Source organism: Strix aluco, chromosome 18, assembly GCF_031877795.1.
Source record: "Strix aluco isolate bStrAlu1 chromosome 18, bStrAlu1.hap1, whole genome shotgun sequence".
Lineage (NCBI taxonomy): Eukaryota > Metazoa > Chordata > Aves > Strigiformes > Strigidae > Strix > Strix aluco.
The window spans coordinates 10,266,681-10,286,091 of NC_133948.1; the positions used below are offsets into that span (position 1 = coordinate 10,266,681).

General features: G+C 40.2%; 1 protein-coding gene across 1 annotated transcript; it reads right to left on the reverse strand.

The window, feature by feature from the left end:
- UBE2L3 (ubiquitin conjugating enzyme E2 L3) lies at nucleotides 1-19,330 on the reverse strand. The gene is made up of 4 exons (XM_074843707.1): nucleotides 19,260-19,330; nucleotides 10,574-10,669; nucleotides 6,481-6,667; nucleotides 1-2,156 (listed from the first exon to the last, which is right to left on the reverse strand). The coding sequence occupies exons 1-4, from the start codon at nucleotides 19,284-19,286 to the stop codon at nucleotides 2,002-2,004; spliced, it is 465 nt and encodes a 154-aa protein (XP_074699808.1). The 5' UTR covers nucleotides 19,287-19,330; the 3' UTR covers nucleotides 1-2,001.
- Between the last annotated feature and the right edge of the window lie 81 nt (nucleotides 19,331-19,411).

A 19,411-nucleotide genomic window follows, 5' to 3' on the forward strand; every position in this document is an offset into this window, starting at 1 on the left:
TTTGACAGATAATTTGGCATTATTTTATTATGAATCCGAGTGAGCGTGAATGAAACAAAATCAGTACCAACTTTCTGAAAATGAAGACACAAAGATGTGAAAATTTGGTAATAGACAGTGCTCTCACAAGCCTGAAAACACTTAGGAAATGCAAATTTCTGTAAATAAGGTGAACGTGGTTTAACTTTATTTACCTGCCAAAGAATCTGTCTAAGAACACTTAAACATAAAATTTCTTAGCTCCCTAACTTATAAAAAAATTTACTTTCAACAGAGGTGAGGTACTGGGCTGTCATTGTTTACACTAAATTGGAAATGAAAGCTGGATGAGAGGGATGAATGAAGAAATAGCAAATATACAAGACATTAAAACCAAAAGAGACCTACCGCTCGACACACTAGTTCTGAAAGGTTGCAAAGGCAGAGGCTGTATTAAAACTGAATTGAGGAGTACAGACAACCCCAAGGGTGTGAGGGATTTTCTAACTCTGCTTCCTGCACATCAAAATGATATGTGCTCCCAGATACCTGTGGATTTCGGGAGATAAATCTGTTTGCTCAATAACATACCCAAGTTCGACAGGCGGGGAGGAGACGGCAGTTTGATTGTATGGCAGTTTGACTGTGGAGCTATGATCACGCTTCAGACTGGGGAAAAGAGGCAGTCGGGGAAAAGCAAGAGAGCCGCAGTAAAGGATGCTCAGTTCTGAACAGAAAGGGCTGCCTTCAGCATGCGTAGGTGTGCCCTGCAGCAACGGGGAGAGCGCGCTGCCTGATTAAGTTAGAATGATAGAATGATACTTGAAGTACTCATTAAATCATCTAACCCGTGTGTTTTTAAAACATAGGAAGAGCAGTAGCGAGGCGTTCTCTGTTACAGGTTATTGCTTAATCCTGGTCTCATACCATCTTCAGTGAGAACTGTACAGCAGTTGGGCTGGGAAGTGGCACGAGTGCCGACCCATAAAACACAGATGTTTCTTACGCATTCTGATGGAAAAATGTTCTAAGATGACTAGCAGTGCTGTCAGATTTAGCAGTGCTGTCAGATTTAGTACCAGAATTCAAAATCAACAGTTCCAAAATACCGATTTTTAACTCAAAAAACAGTTTATCACTTTGGTACCTCTTGGTCCCCAATTTCTGAAACTCTTCTAAACGGGTTGCAATGTTGTTCTGTGCACGTTTCCCTAGCTACTCTGCATAGCTCTTAAGAATAGACATGATAGAAGTTTGTAATCACATTCCACTACTCGTTTGCTACAGAATTTTTTTTCCAAAGTTTTCCAAAAGCAGGACATAAGCCATATTTTAATTCAACAACGCACACAAAAACTTGGGTTTCCCCGTTTAATAAACATTTTGTGGTAACATCAGCCAGATTTACATAAGACCTGGACATTATTTCTGATTGTTTTTGTGGGGTTTGTTTGGTTTTTGCTTAATATGTTACAAACTGAAGTTAAGGGGAACTTGCCAACAAGTCCCACAAAGCACAGTGCAACATTTAAAAAGAAAAGTAAACAAAACTGCCAAACACTCAATCATTTTCTGCCAGAACTGGGATATTTTTTCTAAGACATCAGTTTGAGGAGGGGGATAAAATTCAATGAAGAATTAAATGAACTCAAGATAGTGGGAACTGCAAGGAAAAATAAGAAATGACAGCCACAACCTTTTCAATTTAAGGGCAGAATATAAGTCTAAGATATTTTTGATAAATTCTGACAAGAAAAAGAAAACAGCATACTTTAAAGTATATTGAAGCAGTGATTTTTAAACAAAGAAAGCAGAACTAGAACATCTTAAATTTTAATCCTTTCTTTACAGGTTACCTAGCCCACTTTTGATTAAGAAAACTGTAGAAAGTTAGTAACAGCCACAAGTTAACACCGAAAGGTGGCACTTGTCAATTTTCCATAGAGTCCTGCTTTACGGGGTGTCTCAAATGCACTGCTCCGATCTTCTATCATACGTTGCTGACATCAATTGTGTCAGATTTTAGTCCACTGGTCGCTTTTCACCATATTTCTTTGTAAACTCTTCAGCGTTCTTACAGAATTTTTTACGGTCCTTAGAGTATTCTTCAGCTAGGTCAGCCCGAAGGGGATGCTCGGGCTGTGGATCATTCACCAGTGCTATGAGGGACTGGATTACTGTCAAAAGAAGTATAAATACCGTCAGAGACTAAAGATGGTTAGTTTTTAAAAATCAAAATGTAAGCAAAATTCTCCAGTAAGAAAAGAGCTTTAACTGCATTTAAATACATCCCCATAAATCTAGGGTCTTTTCAAAAGCAGAGCATGAATAAGCTATAGCAATATGCCAAGATTTAGTTCAATGACCGTGAATGAACACCAGAAAACTGTATTTGTAAACAAAATCAACTTGAATGGAGACCAAAATACACTACAAATTATTTCCCATGTAACTGGCATCCTATCTGAAATTCTCTCCTATGGCTAAGAAAGAAACTAGGTTTCGCAGACAAGCTCATCTAAAAAGGCCTGTGTAAAGATGGAATTTCCATCATGAAACATTTTTTCCTAACACCTGTCACCATGATGCAGCTATAACTGGGCCTGCTTTTGGAAATGTTTTTTTCAGCTTTATTTTTCTGTGACTCTTACTTCCCCTATAAACAGCAGACAATTTTGCCATTTATTCTAAACTGCCAAATGCATCCACTGGTAGAGTCACACCAGGCAAGCAAATGGGTAAGAACTGCAAGACACTTCTCTCCCCAGTGTTGACAGCCATTTCATCACTGTTCCCCTATCACTTTCAAAGGAAATGTCATTCTTAAAATAACTGAACTGTACTTGACATTTACACAGTGAACTTCACACACTACAATGGCATTTATTGCTACATTTTCCTCGTATACATTCTCACGACCATTTAAAGCTAGACAGGTCACAACAATCAGTTGTTCTCATATCCATCCACTAAAAGGTAAATGTGTAACTGGGCAAGTCCACAGAAACTGGGTACACAGAAAAAGCATCTCCCTGTATGACAATATTAGTAACATTCTGTTGGAGGTAAGTTTGGGCTACCATGGGAATATAAAGCAGCACCCCAAGAGTTTTTAAAGCAAGCATAACGAAACTCTGAACTTCAGACATTGCACACTAGAGCCAGCTGCCTCCTCCTGAACTCACATAAACCAGTGACACCATCCAGCGGCAGGGAGTTCCACAACTCAGCTACACACGGTGCCAAAGTCAGAGTCTATCGTTTGTTCTGAACCTGCTACTTGGCAGTTTATCCAGATTCTCTCTAGTTTTGCAATATAAGTTCTTACAATACATATCACTCCAGCAGATGCTAGAACACTGGAGTGGCTTCTTTCAGAGCATCAACCTTTTCATGCTCATACACTGTTCCACCCTTACGTGGGTAGGGAGGCTCTGCAGAGAGGTCTGGACAGGCTGGAGCGATGGGCTGAGGCCAACTGGAGGAGTTTCAATAAGGCCAAATGCTGGGTGCTGCACTTGGGCCACAACAACCCCCAGCAGCGCTACAGGCTTGGGGAGGAGTGGCTGGAGAGCTGCCAGTCAGAGAGGGACCTGGGGGTGTGGATTGACAGCCGGCTGAACAGGAGCCAGCAGTGTGCCCAGGTGGCCAAGAAGGCCAATGGCATCCTGGCTTGCATCAGAAATAGCGTGGCCAGCAGGGACAGGGAAGGGATCTTGCCCCTGTACTCGGCACTGGTGAGGCCGCACCTCGATGACTGTGTTCAGTTTTGGGCCCCTCACTACAAAAAGGACATTGAATGACTCGAGCGTGTCCAGAGAAGGGCAACGAAGCTGGTGAAGGGTCTGGAGCACATGTCGTACGAGGAGCGGCTGAGGGAACTGGGGGTGTTTAGTCTGGAGAAGAGGCTGAGGGGAGACCTCATCGCCCTCTACAACTCCCTGAAAGGAGGTTGCAGAGAGCTGGGGATGAGTCTCTTTAACCAAGTAATGAGCGATAGGACAAGAGGGAATGGCCTCAAGCTGCACCAGGGAAGGGTTAGACTGGATATTAGGAAGTATTTCTTTCTAGAAGGGGTTCTTGGGCATTGGAATGGGCTGCCCAGGGCAGTGGTGGAGTCCCCATCCCTGGAGGGGTTTAAGAGTTAGGTTTAACAGCACTGAGGGATCTGGTGGAGTTGAGAACAGTCAGTGTGAGGTTAATGGTTGGGCTGGATGATCTTCAAGGTCTTTTCCAACCGAGATGATTCTATGATTCTGTAGTAGAAACAGGGAACATACCTCAACACAAATACTCAAAATCCAGAGAAGCACACTTGTCACTATTACTGCTAAGCAGGAACAGTTCTTACCACAAAGAGTTTAAACTGAACAAGCCAGCTAAGGAATGTAGACTTGATATTAGCTTACTTCACAGGAACTCACCAGTCCTGGACTTATGACAACTGCCATCATATTAATGACTACTTAGGAAACTAGCATCAGTACTGCACGTGACAATCCCTTTTCACTAGTAAAACATGCTAAAACACCATACAGAAAGTGTTAGTGTTATTAAGCTTATTTAACACACAAGCCAGAAGAAAACCCTAGATTGTCATAACAGGAGCTGCCTCAATATCCACAGCATTTTAAAACTACTCTGTCACAACAGTTTAATATTAAGCATAAATTAATAAGTACACCAGTAAGATGCACATTTAGTACATGAAAGGCGAATTAATGATTTATGATAAACCTATTCTCTCTACTTTCTCGACACCTGACTGATCAAAACCAATCACTCTGATGCTGTACTAATAACGTTGCATTATTTCCTTGAAAAAGGCCCAAGCAGCACACAGACTGGAGTTTATTTTTCAGTGCAGATGAGTTCTGGAGAAAAAGAAAAAGACACTTAAGCAGGGCTGTAATAAGACTGTAGGAGGTTCATACAAGAATGTTGTAACAACAGACACTGACACTAAAACAACTTCTTGAAGAAGAAAGCGTTAAAAGACAACAGACCACAAAACAGCAGAAACTGAGAGATATTGCAATATTTTGGTACCCAGAGTTTGTTCCAGATTCTGATTTTAGTATAGTTTTTATTCCCTCTCTCAGATAAAGAGGGAATTGCTACTTCTCAGGGAGACATGGACTATTTCCTTCATGCAAACAACTGCTTCAATAGTTCCAACTAATGCCACCTTGCATTTCAGGCTAGGTAGAGACATGTTGTTCCTTTACTTAACTCAGGAAGGCTCGTCAGATTAAGACAACTGCTAAGGTTAACAGAAACCTTCTACACGTTGTTTCTGTTTCATCTCTTCCAGGGATCTTTGTCCTGTATAATCTGGGATAAACAAATTGTAAGACCTTCACTGATCTATTTAACAGGTTCTTTCTGCTGCCATCTCTGCTTTCCCTAACATTCAACTGCTTGATCTTTCCCAGAAGATTCAACTGCTTGAGCTTTTCCAGAACAACTACAGCAATTTTCCTATTTTGTCTTTGGGGCAAGATCATGCAAACTGTAAGTAGTTTTATTAGCATTCAGAAGTACACAGAAAAAAGAAATCTTAAATATAGCATTGTTTACTATCAGGAACACAGTTCAAGTGAAGACAACCTTAAAGAGTCTGGAAGAAGGAAATACTTTCTCCTACAGAGCAAGGTATTTCAGTGTCAGTAAAGCTCTTGCACTGGACTAAACTACTACTCATTTGAAATAGTATTAAAAAATACACAGGTTTTGCAAGGATGTTTGCTCTTTATGTACAATAATAAATGCTTAATATTAAACTAATCGTTACCTGCCAGAAAATGTGGAATTCTCATCCCAACAACTAATGGGAGCAACTACAGAAAAAAACTACTCAGATCACACTCTCAGTCTGCCACAGAACCTGATGAAACTTTTTTCCTTAAAATATTTAAATACTTATGCAAAGACACTCTACACAGGAAGTCTCACAGCAATGATCTTTTAAGAACTAGGAGTTAATTTGTGTTATGATTTCAGGTTTTGTTTATGACTCCCTAGATATTTCAAACCATATGTTCAAATCACTGAACCACATGGCAGAGATTATAAAATATACAGTCTTGAGGTTTTAGACCCTTTCCTTCAAACATCCAGGAGTGTACTGAACACCTCTGGATTATAAAGTCACTGTTTGAAAAGAAACACAAAATAACACCCCTACACAAACTACCACCAGAAGTTTTAAGTATGCCAAGGACACTACCTGAATAAACTCTTCAGTCACCAAGAGTTCTGTGGTTTCCTGGAGGTGGAAATGCCACGCGTCAGTGTCATTACCTTACGCTCCAGTAACAAAATGAGATTCCAAGAGAGTGGCACACTGCTCACAACTTGTGATTCATGACACAAACCTTATGACAACAAACATACCATAAGAGCAGTGACCAGCTGACAAGCTGCAATGTTGTTAGCTTTAAATTGAAACACAACACAAAGTTTCTCGATATGCAGTTCTTTCTCCACATGGAGTCCTACCTTGGTCAGTTTTGGTTGCTGGCTTCCAGTTTTCAGCACTAATTACTGGCAGACAAACCTGCCCCTTTTCATCGATGTTAGGGTGATAGATCTTTGTTTTAAATGTAATCTTGGGAGGTTTGAATGGATATTCTGCTGGGAAGTTGATTTCGATTCTGAAGGCTCCTTTATCATATGGAGGATTGTCCTGCAACAAGAAGGGAGAATGTCAGGAATCTGGCATATTCTAATGGATTAAGAAAAAGCATTGTCCAGACTTTGCTCTAGCAAATGACGTTTTCTAAAGGCACCTTCTTCCAACACATACTGCTGTGTGGCAGGAAACATCAAAACCTATTTGGTAAGAGAGGCGCCATACAACCTCTGCAACGTTTGTATTCATCCTGGAAAAAGCAGATTACCATTGTTCTGAAGCTGGCTGACATTCCTACTGGTAAGAAAGCATCCAATCCCCTTCACTCCAAACTCAAGGTCCTATCGAATAAGTATTTTTATTCCTGACTTTGTATTTAAAAAACCATTGTAAATACTTTTCGAGATACAAACAGGAAGCCTGACAAGGAAAATTGGTTTCTCTGAACCTAGTTATTTTACGTGTCTCGCAACATGGTGGTACGAACAGCAAAGCAATTTGATTTGTCAGATTTCCCTATATGTGCTGAGAATGTTTTTGTGCTGACTACACAAAAATCTGCTGAGCATTCATTGGTACTAAAGATAGATATTCACTGCGTCTGCTGATCAGAACATTCTGAATTTGTATGCAGTTTTAGCACCCACTCTTATCAGATCATTTTTGAAGGAGCATGGTGAGAGAACCGTGAAGTAAGCAAACTAGTTCTTCATGCTGAAACAGAAAAAACAATGCCCAGAAAAGCTGCTAGACTATTGATACCACTTCAAATACTAACTGCAGAAGAAAGGCAGAAGAAAAATAAACCATTGCTACATTAAAGCTTATGAAAATAGCATTCTGCACTGAAAACAGTAACTATGGCATGAAGCCTTTCCAAACACTCTGGGAACAAGAATCAAAGGATGAGAGTTTCCAGTTGGTGTAAAGTATAATCACACATTCTTCACCAGCAACCTGGCCATCCCCTGCAATCAAACCCACTCCAGAAGTTAAAAAGGGTTTACCAATATTTGGGGGTGGGGAGTGTTCTATTAAAGTATCCTTCAACAGAAAACATTTAATTTTAGTTTCATCCATATGGAGAAGTCTGGTTGCGCATTTCTTAAGAAACACAGCACAATTTCTGCAGTCAAGGGAAGAGGTAACCAAGGTGGCTTTAAAATCACTTTTTAACCAAGCAATCCTAAAAGCTTTGGAAGTTTAACAAATAACTTTTGGTGGTGGTGACAACTTAAGCAGTTAGTGCCCTCTCCCCCCATGGCTCGCTTGTTCTTGCCTCCGCCATGTGCCGTGATTTGTGAGGATGTTCACTGAACTGATATGGGAACTGACCTGGCCTAAAAACATCCGTATTCTGCTTGACTCTCAGTCAGAACAGTTCTTCACTATAACTCACCAATAAACCCTTTACCAATGTATGTAAAGGGTTTCTCATGTCTTAAATAGACAAAACACAGAATATTCAAGCAATTAATTTCCAATTATTTGTTATATTTAATTTTGACACTCACAAAAGGAAAGAACGAGAATTATAAATACCGAAACACAAGTGGCAAACATGACTCATTCACCCAGAGTATCTTTGCTTTGCAGAAGTTTGTCCATAGCAAGCAGTTTTGATTAAGTAAAATGAAATTCATGATACTCCAACAATACCTCTTACAAGAACAAGGAGCCTGGGGGAGATAGTCTTGTTTTGACATTGAAATCAAACAAATAGTGTACTTTTCCAATATGCTGTACAGAAACTATCTTATTCTACGATTCAGAACAGGAAAAGAAGTTGATAAGCCATCTCCAATTTGCTCTCAACTGAGCAAACAAACAACAAGTTGTTCCAAAGAATAAAATGTTATGTACAATAAGAACTTTTAAAGCAGTATCTTTCACAGTAATTCCGTGTGAACACTGTTAAAAATATTAACCTTTGTATCTTTCACACCTTAAGATGATGACTAAATAATGCCTAGTTATAGAGTATAATAATCAGTAACTGGTTAGTCCTACTGAAGTATGAGTAATATGTCTTTAAACCCTAAGCAAGAACATTTTCTAAAATGGAAGCACCATGTAAAGCTTCAAAAGCAAAACTCAGCAAAAAAAAAAATCAAACTTGTAACCAGCTTGTATGTTAGATTAAGCCATCCACTTCATTCTCAAAACAATAAACTGTACTACTCTTTGAGCTTGTACAGCACAACACTTTATTAATTACTAGAGGAAGTATAATTCCATGACAAAATTCCCTCTTAACTATACCAGTAGTGAATTTAAGGCTATTTCCCTTGTAACGGGGCATATTGGAAACCAGAAGGCAGGTATGAAGCACAGTTCACTGCATCAGTGTTTAAACACCCGTGGTGGTGTGAACCTTTGCAATATAAACACTAAGCTCATACTCTTGTGAGCAGAAACTGTTAAAAATAGATGCTGTACACCACATATTGCTAATTTTAACAGGCATAAACAAGTATTTTGGTGTTTTGCTTTATTAGTCATATTTACCAGCCTTACACTGCTTCAAAGTATTATCAAAGCAGTGAACTGTTACACACAAACCACAAATATCAGAGTGGCTCATTAAAGTGTATTGTTTCTCAGCTCTGTCAAGTTTTAATGTCAAATCCTGCTTGCTTTATTTGCAAGAATAGCCTCAATCACTCAGAGGAATTACTTGCAGGAATATAAGTAAATAGAGTAAACTAAACGTATTCTGCAGTATTCCAAGTGCAAAGGCCCAGCCATTATCTCAGTCTGTGCGATCTGAATTTGGGAAAGGCCTCCAACTAACAAAGCTGAGACACAGGTCAAGAGGTGTTTCAAAGTCTTATAATAAAAAGACAGGTTTACACTGGTCAGGGGACCTTTTAGGTAGCACCTAAGGGAAAGCAGAACTGATGCCCTAGTGGCACAGCTTCTAGTGCTGCAAACTTAAAAGTATCTCATGTAGCGAAGGGAGCAGGGGCCATGGCAGTGGAAAATAAAGGAGGTGAAAATCCAAGTGACTTCAACCAAGGAATTCAACATACTAGATTCCCCTGCTTTCCCCTTCGTAACAAATCCCTCTCTATTTGACTATGCAGTGGTTATCTACTTTTAGTAAACGTTCCCTTAAAAGATTGTAGTGCTTTTATAAAATTAAAGTGCTTTTTGTGGGTTTTTTTTTGGCATTAATTAATGCCTGAATAAAGAGACTTTCTTTTAAAGAGCTCACTTCTGAAAATCCAAACCTTTTCCTTGCATCAAACTTTTGCCAATACTCAATTTTATCCTAGCAATAAATCTAGTTGATTTAGAAAAAACCCACTATTAAGGAGTAAACAAAGTATTTCATACCTCAGGTTTTTTTTCTTATGATGATGTAGATTTTGTACTTTAAGCTTAATTCAATAAACTACAAATTCCATTTGCCGTCCCCACCACCAACTCTCCCAAGTAACTCAGTGCCATCACTGAGTCTACAGCCACATGTTGGACCAGGCCTACAATTATGGAGCATCCTGGTGGGTATTGATCAGAGAAGTCTAGAACGCCTTTCAATTACGTATGGATTTTTCTTCAGACTAGTTATAAGAAACACCTACTAACATTATCAAACTTTGATAAAACAAAACACAGAAGACACTCAAATAAAAATAAGACAGGAAAAATTTGTCCAAGATTACATGAGATGTCTGCAGAGACTCAAGAATTAAATCCAGGAGCACAATTCACTGTCCAGAGTATGTTTAAGATGCTGTGGTATAGTCTGTATAAATTTACATTTTATTTATAAACAACTAGCTTCTGCACAAACCCACAACTCTTGAAAGCCAGGTTTTATAAAACACATGCTTGTCAGGGTGTAAAAATTATCTCATGGTCACCAGCAGCGCTACTAAACTGTAGATTTATGAGATACAAATGATCCTCATTTTATTTTAAAGCTCATTAGAATAAGCAGTAGTCTATACTCACAGGAACAATAAGCCCTTGCCAGGTCAATAAATTAGCTTCATCAACCTGGATATTACGGAAGTTTTTCATTCCACATTTGCGGATTTCTTCAAGCTCCTGAAAAGCAAGCAAAGTGTAAGTTAATGACAGTATTAAGCTAGATGCTCACATTTCTTTTTCAAAATGCTTAGAGGTCAACGTGGGTTTCTTTAATGTTAAAGAAGCTTGAGGTTTTACTGGTGGCAACCCACACACATAAGAAATAAAAATTCCCACCTGTGAGAAGTAAAGTTTTCTGAGACAAGGTATTAAAAACCCCTTATTTTTTGGTATGTCAGGAAAATACAAAAGTGCCTTATTATAAACATCATTACAGACACAACGAAGTAGAAGTATTACAAAAGCACACTTAAAATGTTTTTATATCTCAAATGCAAATCAGTGCCTTTGGTAACAGACTACTGGTAACTGTGAAACAAACAAAGTGCATCTTAGGACTTGGTGATTTGGAAAAATTATTTCGTAACAATTTTCAACATGAATAAAGTCACTGAACAGGCCAATTACTTTAACTGCAAACTAACAAATTCCTGCATGACCAACTTAAATGGATGCAAACCTAGGGAAAAAAAAATCTAATCCAAACTAGCCTTATTTAGATTGATAACTCGAGAGGATACAGCTTTATCTCCATTTTGTACCTCAAAAGTAACATCATATGTTAAGATGCCTCTTTTTATAGCTGTCTCACTCTTGAACAAGGTATCTTTCTGCACCAGTCAATCACCAGACAAACCATTTTTGATCAGTTAGTGATCCAAATATCACCAAAACAAGTATTTAAGCATTTTTATATTTAAAATTATGTATAAACCCTAGTGTAGCAACTGTTTCCTGGAATATTTCAAAACACCTAAAAAGAAGCACCTCAAGGTTCCACTCCCCCCCCCCCCCCATTATAGTCCTTTGCTGTTTAATTCAACAGTTTTATCATTAAAAGAGAATTTAATTGAATTCAAAGTCAAGTCATCCACAGTGAAATATAAAACTTTTCCAGTGCTTTCAATACTGAAGCACATGCCTGCGTGTCTACATAGGTTAGGAAAAATGTTGCTTATACAGCAACACTGGTGCACTCTGGCAGCACACAGTTCTTCACTGGGTGCTAGCATATTTGCAAAACTAGACTGTATATTATTATGACAAAAACACACAACTACAAGCAAAGGAACTATACACTGAAAAACAAAAAAGATCAGTTTTCCTGGTACAAGTGCTGTACTGTCCCTAGTTTGGTTCTTTTGTTGATGGGGTTTTTTTGTTGTTGTTATTATTATTTCAGTTTTTTGTTTCTAAAATAGCTTTGCATTCATCTTGGATCAAACCTTTTTGCATCTAACTGGCAGAGATTTAACACTTGCAGTATTCTCTTGCATAAACTTAGCATCATGATAAAATGCAAACCCAAAGGGAAAACGAGATTTCCAAATGCAAATTAAGTAAAAATCACGTGACAGTCACACATCAGAAGATGAACATTTACATTCCCACCCACTGCACCTACAAGCAAGAGCAGTCAGAACACAGAAGTTTAACCTTGGAGTCTTCGATAGTGACTTGATGCCCAACACAGTTTTCATGACACTAAACCCAACTATTTAGTCTAGACCTGTGGATTAATCCCCAAATTCCACCACTGCTAGATTTATACAACATCACAGACAGTTTGGGTGGTTTTGGAAAAAAGGGTAAGAGGATTATCCTATTTCCTTAAAGCAGGAAAACATACAAATCACACAAAAATAATCCCATGAAGCACATTTATAGGGATACAAAGCAAACCAAAATATTCAAAATAAAATAACCTTTGTTATTGCAGCAATAAGAGATCCTTTACTATCACTGAAACTGCAAACCCACACAGTGCCTTACAGCTGGCTTTGAGTGCTCAGAGCACAAAGCAGCAGCTCCGGGAGAGTCCGACTGACACCAGAGTGACTCTGCCCTCGCAGGGTCAGCGGAGTAACTCAGAACAGTGTTTTGAGCAGCTCACTCTGCCCGTGCAGAACCGTGAAGTCCTGACAAACCACTACTCTACAGCATGTAAAAGGGATAGATCCTGCTCCACACTAGATGTAACACATCAAACATTGGGAATAAAATCAGCTAATTAACCTGTAGGTATTTAAGCATGATAAACATGCATCACAAGTGCCTTCACTCTAAAACAAGGAAAGGAAAATGGGTTTAGACAATATTTTAGTTACTATACTAAAAACATTATACATACGACAGAAATATCCCCCATAATGCCCCAGTGGGAGAGCAGCTTCCATGCAGAAGGTTCAGATGATAGCATTACACGCTTCTGGCCCAGAGAACAATTGCCCAGACACAGAAAAAGGGAGGACTATGACTCTATAATTCAGGTATGTTATTAAGCTAATAAAACAAATTAGAAAAGCATGGCTTCACATTACTAGAGAATTAAACACCTACATTTTATAATTAGATTCAGGTTAAAAAATTGGATGCTGAATTAAGAAATGCAAGAACTCAGTACAGAGATCATTACAAAATTGTAAAACTTTATATGAAAGCAAAGAAAAGTTTAAAACAAATATGCAGATAGCTCCCCATTTCACCTCAAGTCCACCACATGAGAGAGGGAATTAAACAGCCTAGAAGACACTAAAGAACTGGCCGAAAATTATTCAGGACATCTTCCTCTTTAAACTGACACGTGAAGCCTTTTCAGGAATTCACTCTCAAAATCAAAAAAAGTGGTAAATTACTACAGTGTATCAGGACTATACCCTGTACTGCTGCCTCGGGTCCTGCGGTCGTAACTGACAACCGAAAAAGGAGATAGATGAGGATAAACCAGGCAATTCTTTTGCTCACAGAGGCAGGACTGCAGAGGTCATCAAGCCTACCTTAGCAGAGGACTTGCCTGAAAATGTGCTCAAGACAGATTCCAATTTGTAAGAGAAGTTACTTTTCTTATACTAGAAGTATTTAGGATTGCATAAGTCACTCCAAATTAATCAGCTCCCATGTTAGACTTATTTACAAATAGACTTTTTTTTTTCTTCATACTCCTATCCCCACAAACAATTTAATACTATACTCACAAGTCATGCTTTCAGGGTTTTTGTGTCTAGTGCATTAGGAGCGGCAAGAGATTCACCATGCACAATTTAAGGGTTGTGTGGGGGTTGTTTTGGGTTTTTTTTTTCTGGCACCTGCCAAAACCCATAATAAAGATCTGTCTCAGAGGCAGCACAACTACAGTGTAAAGGTACTGTTAAAAACGTGAATGAGCTACTAAATACTTTCAAACAGCACAGATTAAAAGTTAATACTGCATTTAACATGGGATGAGCAACTCCAAAGGGACAAAAATTACTTCACAAGGTAAAAGGATATAGTCCAGGTATTTATTTCAATGCAATACTTAAGACTCTAGGCAGACAGTAAAATAGAGTAATTCCTTTTCTTGTCCTCCACCCCTTAATTTTGTCAAGTAACATAATTAAAGGAGCACAGGAAGAGCGTAACTAAAGGTTAGAAGACTGCAGTAAGAATTTCAGTCGGTCTTCATTCCCCACTCTCATCAACCTTGCCCATGACCTCGCTGCATTGGTTTCCCCATTTGTAAAAGAGAGATGTCTTATTTCCCAGGACACTCTTGAGACGTGATGTTTGCTGTTTGGATATGTTCAGAGAAAGTGTTATACACAGCACATGAAATGGAGAAAACATCGTTTCAGAGATGGTATCTGATCTTCAAGTACAATGCTGAAGGCAGTCACAGAAGTACATACTACCTCTCATATATAATCAATAAGGATTTAAAATTTTCAATATTGTGTAATCATTTGTGCTGTCCAAAGCAAAAATTAAATGTTTGAAATTAAAAATAAAAGTGGCATCGGCTTAAGTCTTTTAAAAACCCTGCAACTGCTTTGCCCATGCATCTTTCAAGAAACAAGCCAGACAGGAAAATGCAGTGAAGACGAACGCTGGTAAGAGTGCAACCCAGGAATATGGGAACAAGTGTGAGAGCTCATAGCGACTTCAGTAAGTTCTACATCAAGCCCAAAATGCTATTAAATGCACAAAGAAAAACAAAGGTCTACTGAAATAACTCTAACCCATGATTCTCTACTGTTTACAACTTACATTTCCCTGTTTACAAATACTCTGAAAGAAGTGTGACACTCCAAGACACCGATGAGGAACTGGCCAGTTTTACTTTCTGAATCTCATACAGTACAGAGAACTGTTAAAACACCTTAAAATAAAATACAATTTTACAAGAAAACCCACAAAACCAGCCAAAACCCCAAATAGTTTCTAGCTCTTATAAGAACTATTATTAAGTTTCCTCTGCAGCATTACAACCCCGTATACTCACATGTCTTTCATTTACCGAGTAATTCTACTTGTTGGCAAAGTATTTTCATTTGATTAAAAAAACCTCTTGTCAATTCTCAGTTTCAAAAAGGGAAAATGAATCTGTACTCTCACTTCCGCGTAAGGACAATCATACATTGCTCAAAACCCTATTTCCCTTGTTACTGAGAACTGTGTTTGGAGCTATTTGGAACTGTTTTTCAAATATCAAAGTTGTTTAAAACCCCTTTATTTGGAAGGGCTATGGTGTTTACAAGACCACAGCATGCTGGAGATGGCAGGCCATCTACAGCAGGTGCCTGGGTGTGGCCTTGTGTTTGTATTTTATCATGGAGTTCAACAGTTGCACAAACGTTTGACTATGCAATTATGAAAGCAGAGTAAAAACAGTAAGAATAATTGTCTCTGTACCTCACTTCATACGCAAAGTATTATTTACTCTTTAAGTCTATTTTCAGTGTTTAATATTAATGATACTTTAGAACATCTAAAAAACAGGGAACAAAAGCGTGGATCTTGCAGACACCTTAGCTCAATCTTATCTCAGACGAACACAGGAAGGAGTAGCTCCACGCATGGGACAGGACAGCCTTCCCAATCGCTACCTACAAACGCCTGTTGAAGGTGCAGCTCAGTACCACACATTACTACACCACCAAGTAAGCACTATGACTATCCAGCACTGAAATAGCCTTCCCTTTGCAACTACCCACTACCTCTCTGCACAGCATTTAGCTACGGATCTCGCCTGGAAAACGGCTTGTTTTACATTAGTGGGTGGCAACTGTGAAAAGCATTTCATTGAAATCTCTGGCATGTCTCTTGGAGATCTATGTTCCCAATCATACATGTTTGGAGACCATTTGTTTTTTTACGAGAAAGGGTCGTGAAGCAAAGTAACTCCCTTAAAAGAGAAGCCTTATGTCCTTTCCTAAATATAATTACTCCGTATTTGCCTGTTTTTACCCTGAGTGATCATCCATAACAACATATCCTTGACAAAGACTGCTTTATTCCCACCTCTCACATTTCATGAGAAGTCAAGATTTGACAACTGTGGCTCTTTGAAGAGGTGTAATGGTGGCTCATAGATCAAAACTCCACCTCAGATGTCGCTAGAATATGATTCACTAGCTATGTTTATTTCACATTTCTGCTAACCTAGGTGTGTTCCTGGAAAGGGCACACCTCCACTGATTTTTTGTAAATCAGTAGAGTAAACTGCAGTTAGACTACTTGATGGTATAAAGCTCTGCAAAAATAGGCCATAAATAAGGTCTTTGGCCTCGGAAATGTAATTTGCTCAAATAGAGCCTGAGATAATAAAACAATCTTATTCTTGTTATAACTTGACTTCATGTTTAAATTTGAACTGTGCAAGTACAATGGCAAAATTTGTAATACTTCTTTCACAAGGAGGTTTGCAAACTGAAGATACAAATGGCTTCCACAATCTGAAAAGGATGCCCATTTCCACCTGGAAGGTGGAAACTATATTCATACTCCCCGTTTTCTATGGGCAGACAGCATGTTATTATGAACTTACTCCATCCAGTCTCTTTGAGCTGCTGTGATTAATATGAGTAACTATGATGCATGACATGAGTCCAGAAAAAATGCAGTACTTCAAAATGTTGGCAAGACCTTAAGGAAATGAGAATTGCTTTATTTTATGTGACCTATAAAAGGTTCAAAGTTTATTCTCACTTACCAAAGAGAAACTTGATATTTAGCTCAAATAAAAGACATTTAACCTTTATCCTAAATTATTTTAAACATAATTGAGTGACACACTGAAAAACTCTTATTTCCTTTAATCACTCATCATCCTATGACCCTGAGAAATACACAGCGCAGACTCTTCTATATTGCAAAACTTCGACAGTGAAAGACTTCTAGATGTGAATCTTTGAATTTGGAACTTAAACAATGGTATTAGGTCGATACACATGCGAGTTTGGACCTTCGAAACATCATGCTGCAGCAATCCAGATTACATCATCTGTCCGAGAGCTGTACTGTGTTCCTACTGAGATGAATGGCAAAACTCAAAGCCATTTGGGCTGATGCGACTCTCCAAAACACACAAAGGTAGCTGCTTTTTAATAGCCTTTACAAGTCGTGTGATACAGCATCTCACAGCTCTTGACCTGGCATAAAAGATGCACAGAACATGCACAACCCACAAGCATCAGGCAGTAAAAATGAAAGTAAAAATGTAAGAGGGAAGTTATCAGTCTCCTTCCTTCCTACACCACTCCCTCTGAAAAGCAACTGCCACACCGTTTTTCTAGAAAAGAAGGAGGTCACGTTTTCAAAAATAATTTTTATCATTTTAGTGAAAGATTAAAGTACTAACGTTTCAGGAGGATAAGGAAACTGAGGAGGGGGGCTGAAAAGCCAGAGGCACTGCAGATATTAAGAACAATTTTTCTTGCCTTTCAGATTTTTATGTTTTATTTTAAACTTAAAAAGAAGGAATAATTGGAAATATAATTTTTCCTATCCAAGTAGTAATGATGTGCTTTTGAACAATTAATGCATTTTTTTCAGAACGGGCAGAAAAGTTGCCTTACAAAAAATATAAAATTAAATGGTTGTTTACTATCTGAAACTAAGGGGAACCTTATTTGAGTATAAAGCAACAGACACATTGATCATGATACTAAAGCTGTGAGAAAACACAACAGCTATCAAAAATGAAATAAAAAATGAATGCCATCTCATCAGGATCCTTAAGGATGATTAATGGTTTATGCCTACTGATTTAATATATATGAATGACTTTGCACACAATGTATCTACTATTTAATTTTTAATCGCTCCACAGCACATTTAAAACAACAAAACTAGCCTTATGAAAGAACTGCTGAGCTATTAGTTTCTTCAAAACTAACCAAGTTATAATGGTTAACTATGTATCTGCACAATTAAGGAAACGCAACTTCAAAACCCACGATCTACACATCCTAGTGAACTCCCAGCCCTATGAGGGGTTCACATCATTGAAGCCAGTTGTAAAACTGATATTAAAAGATTAACAGAATTGCCTATGTATCTGTCAAATCCTAGTGCACGGTTACACTGCACCCCACAGGGACAGGCTTTTTAATCAGGCTGAAACATCACCTGACAGTTACAGGGTCTCTCCCCTACGTTTCGCAGGACTAGCCTGTGAAGTTCATTGATTTATGTTACAGGCACTCTGCGTGCAAATACTGTAGGGTATTGCCATAGCATTTTATAGATGACTAAATATTACACCACTACATATACATGTCCTAGGCAAACCCCACCGCATGCAGTTTGTGATGTTAATTGGCAATTACATACAACACATAAAATAAACTTGTATGCTTTGGGGGCAACGGTTACAATTTTCTTTCTAAGTACCACCTTAATCCTCGAGCAAAATGATGACAAACGATCCCAAGCGGTGTTTTACATTAAACTGTATGTGCTCTCGGTTAAAACCGAACTGAGGCTAGTTTACAAGTATCATCCACACTTCAGAATAAACAGAGCGAAGACAAAAACATTACCACGTCTGCAGGGAATGAGGAAACTTCTGAACCCAGGTCCATATTTCAGTGTGATAAACCTCTTACTCATACGAGGAAGAGGTTACTCTCCGAAACAACGAAAACGAAATTATTTCATCCCGGTGCATCTGAGGAGGGTTCCTCACCGAGGAGAGAGCGGGGGCAGCGGAGAACCCCCACCCGCGGGGAAGGGGGGAGGGAGGAGAGGGCGCTTCCCCGCCGCCCGGCCGAGCCCTCCCCGCGGGCAGGGCCGGGGACCGCGCCGCGGCTGCGACAGCGCCGGCGGCGGGGCGACCCCTCACGCCGCCCCGGGGATTGCCCCGGCCCCGGGCGGGAGCCGAGGCGTCCCGGCAGCGGCGTTTCCTCCCCCCCAGCCCTTCCTCTTTGCTTAGTCACCGCAGGAGCCCCCCCCCCCCCCCGAGGGAGGGGGACGGGGCGGCCCGCGGCGCCCGCCGAGCGCCCCCGCCCAGCCCCGGGCGGCGGCCGGGGGCCGCGCAGCGCTGCCGGGACCCGGGGCGGCGGCGGGGAAGCCAGCGAGGCCCCTCACGGCCGCGGCCTAGGTGCCGGCTGCTCCCGTTCCGGTCGCTCCAGCCCGGGGTGCCACCGAGCGGAGGGCAGGAGGCCGCCCCGCCAGGCCGCGGCAGGGGATGCGCCCGCCCCCGCGCCCGGAGGGGCGCCGAGGCGGAGGGGGGGATGCCCGCCGCCGCCCGCCCGCCGGCCCTTCCCGGCGCGGCGCTGGCTGTTACCTTCATCAGCCTCCTGCTGGCCGCCATCTTGGCTCTGCTGCTGCCGCCCCACAATGCATGGCGGCGGCGGGCAGGGCGCTAAAGCCCTGCGCTTCCTGGGGCGGCGGGCGGGGGCGGGACCGCCGGGGCTCGGGCTGCCCGCGGGCCGCCCC

Coding starts and splice junctions, on each gene's coding strand:
- UBE2L3 (XM_074843707.1), bottom strand. CDS start 19,286: ATGGCGGCCAGCAGGAGGCTGATGAAG. Junction 10,670..19,259: donor CCAGCAGGAGGCTGATGAAG/GTAACAGCCAGC, acceptor CTTGCTTTTCAG/GAGCTTGAAGAAATCCGCAA. Junction 2,157..6,480: donor AGCAACCAAAACTGACCAAG/GTAGGACTCCAT, acceptor TTCTTTTGACAG/TAATCCAGTCCCTCATAGCA.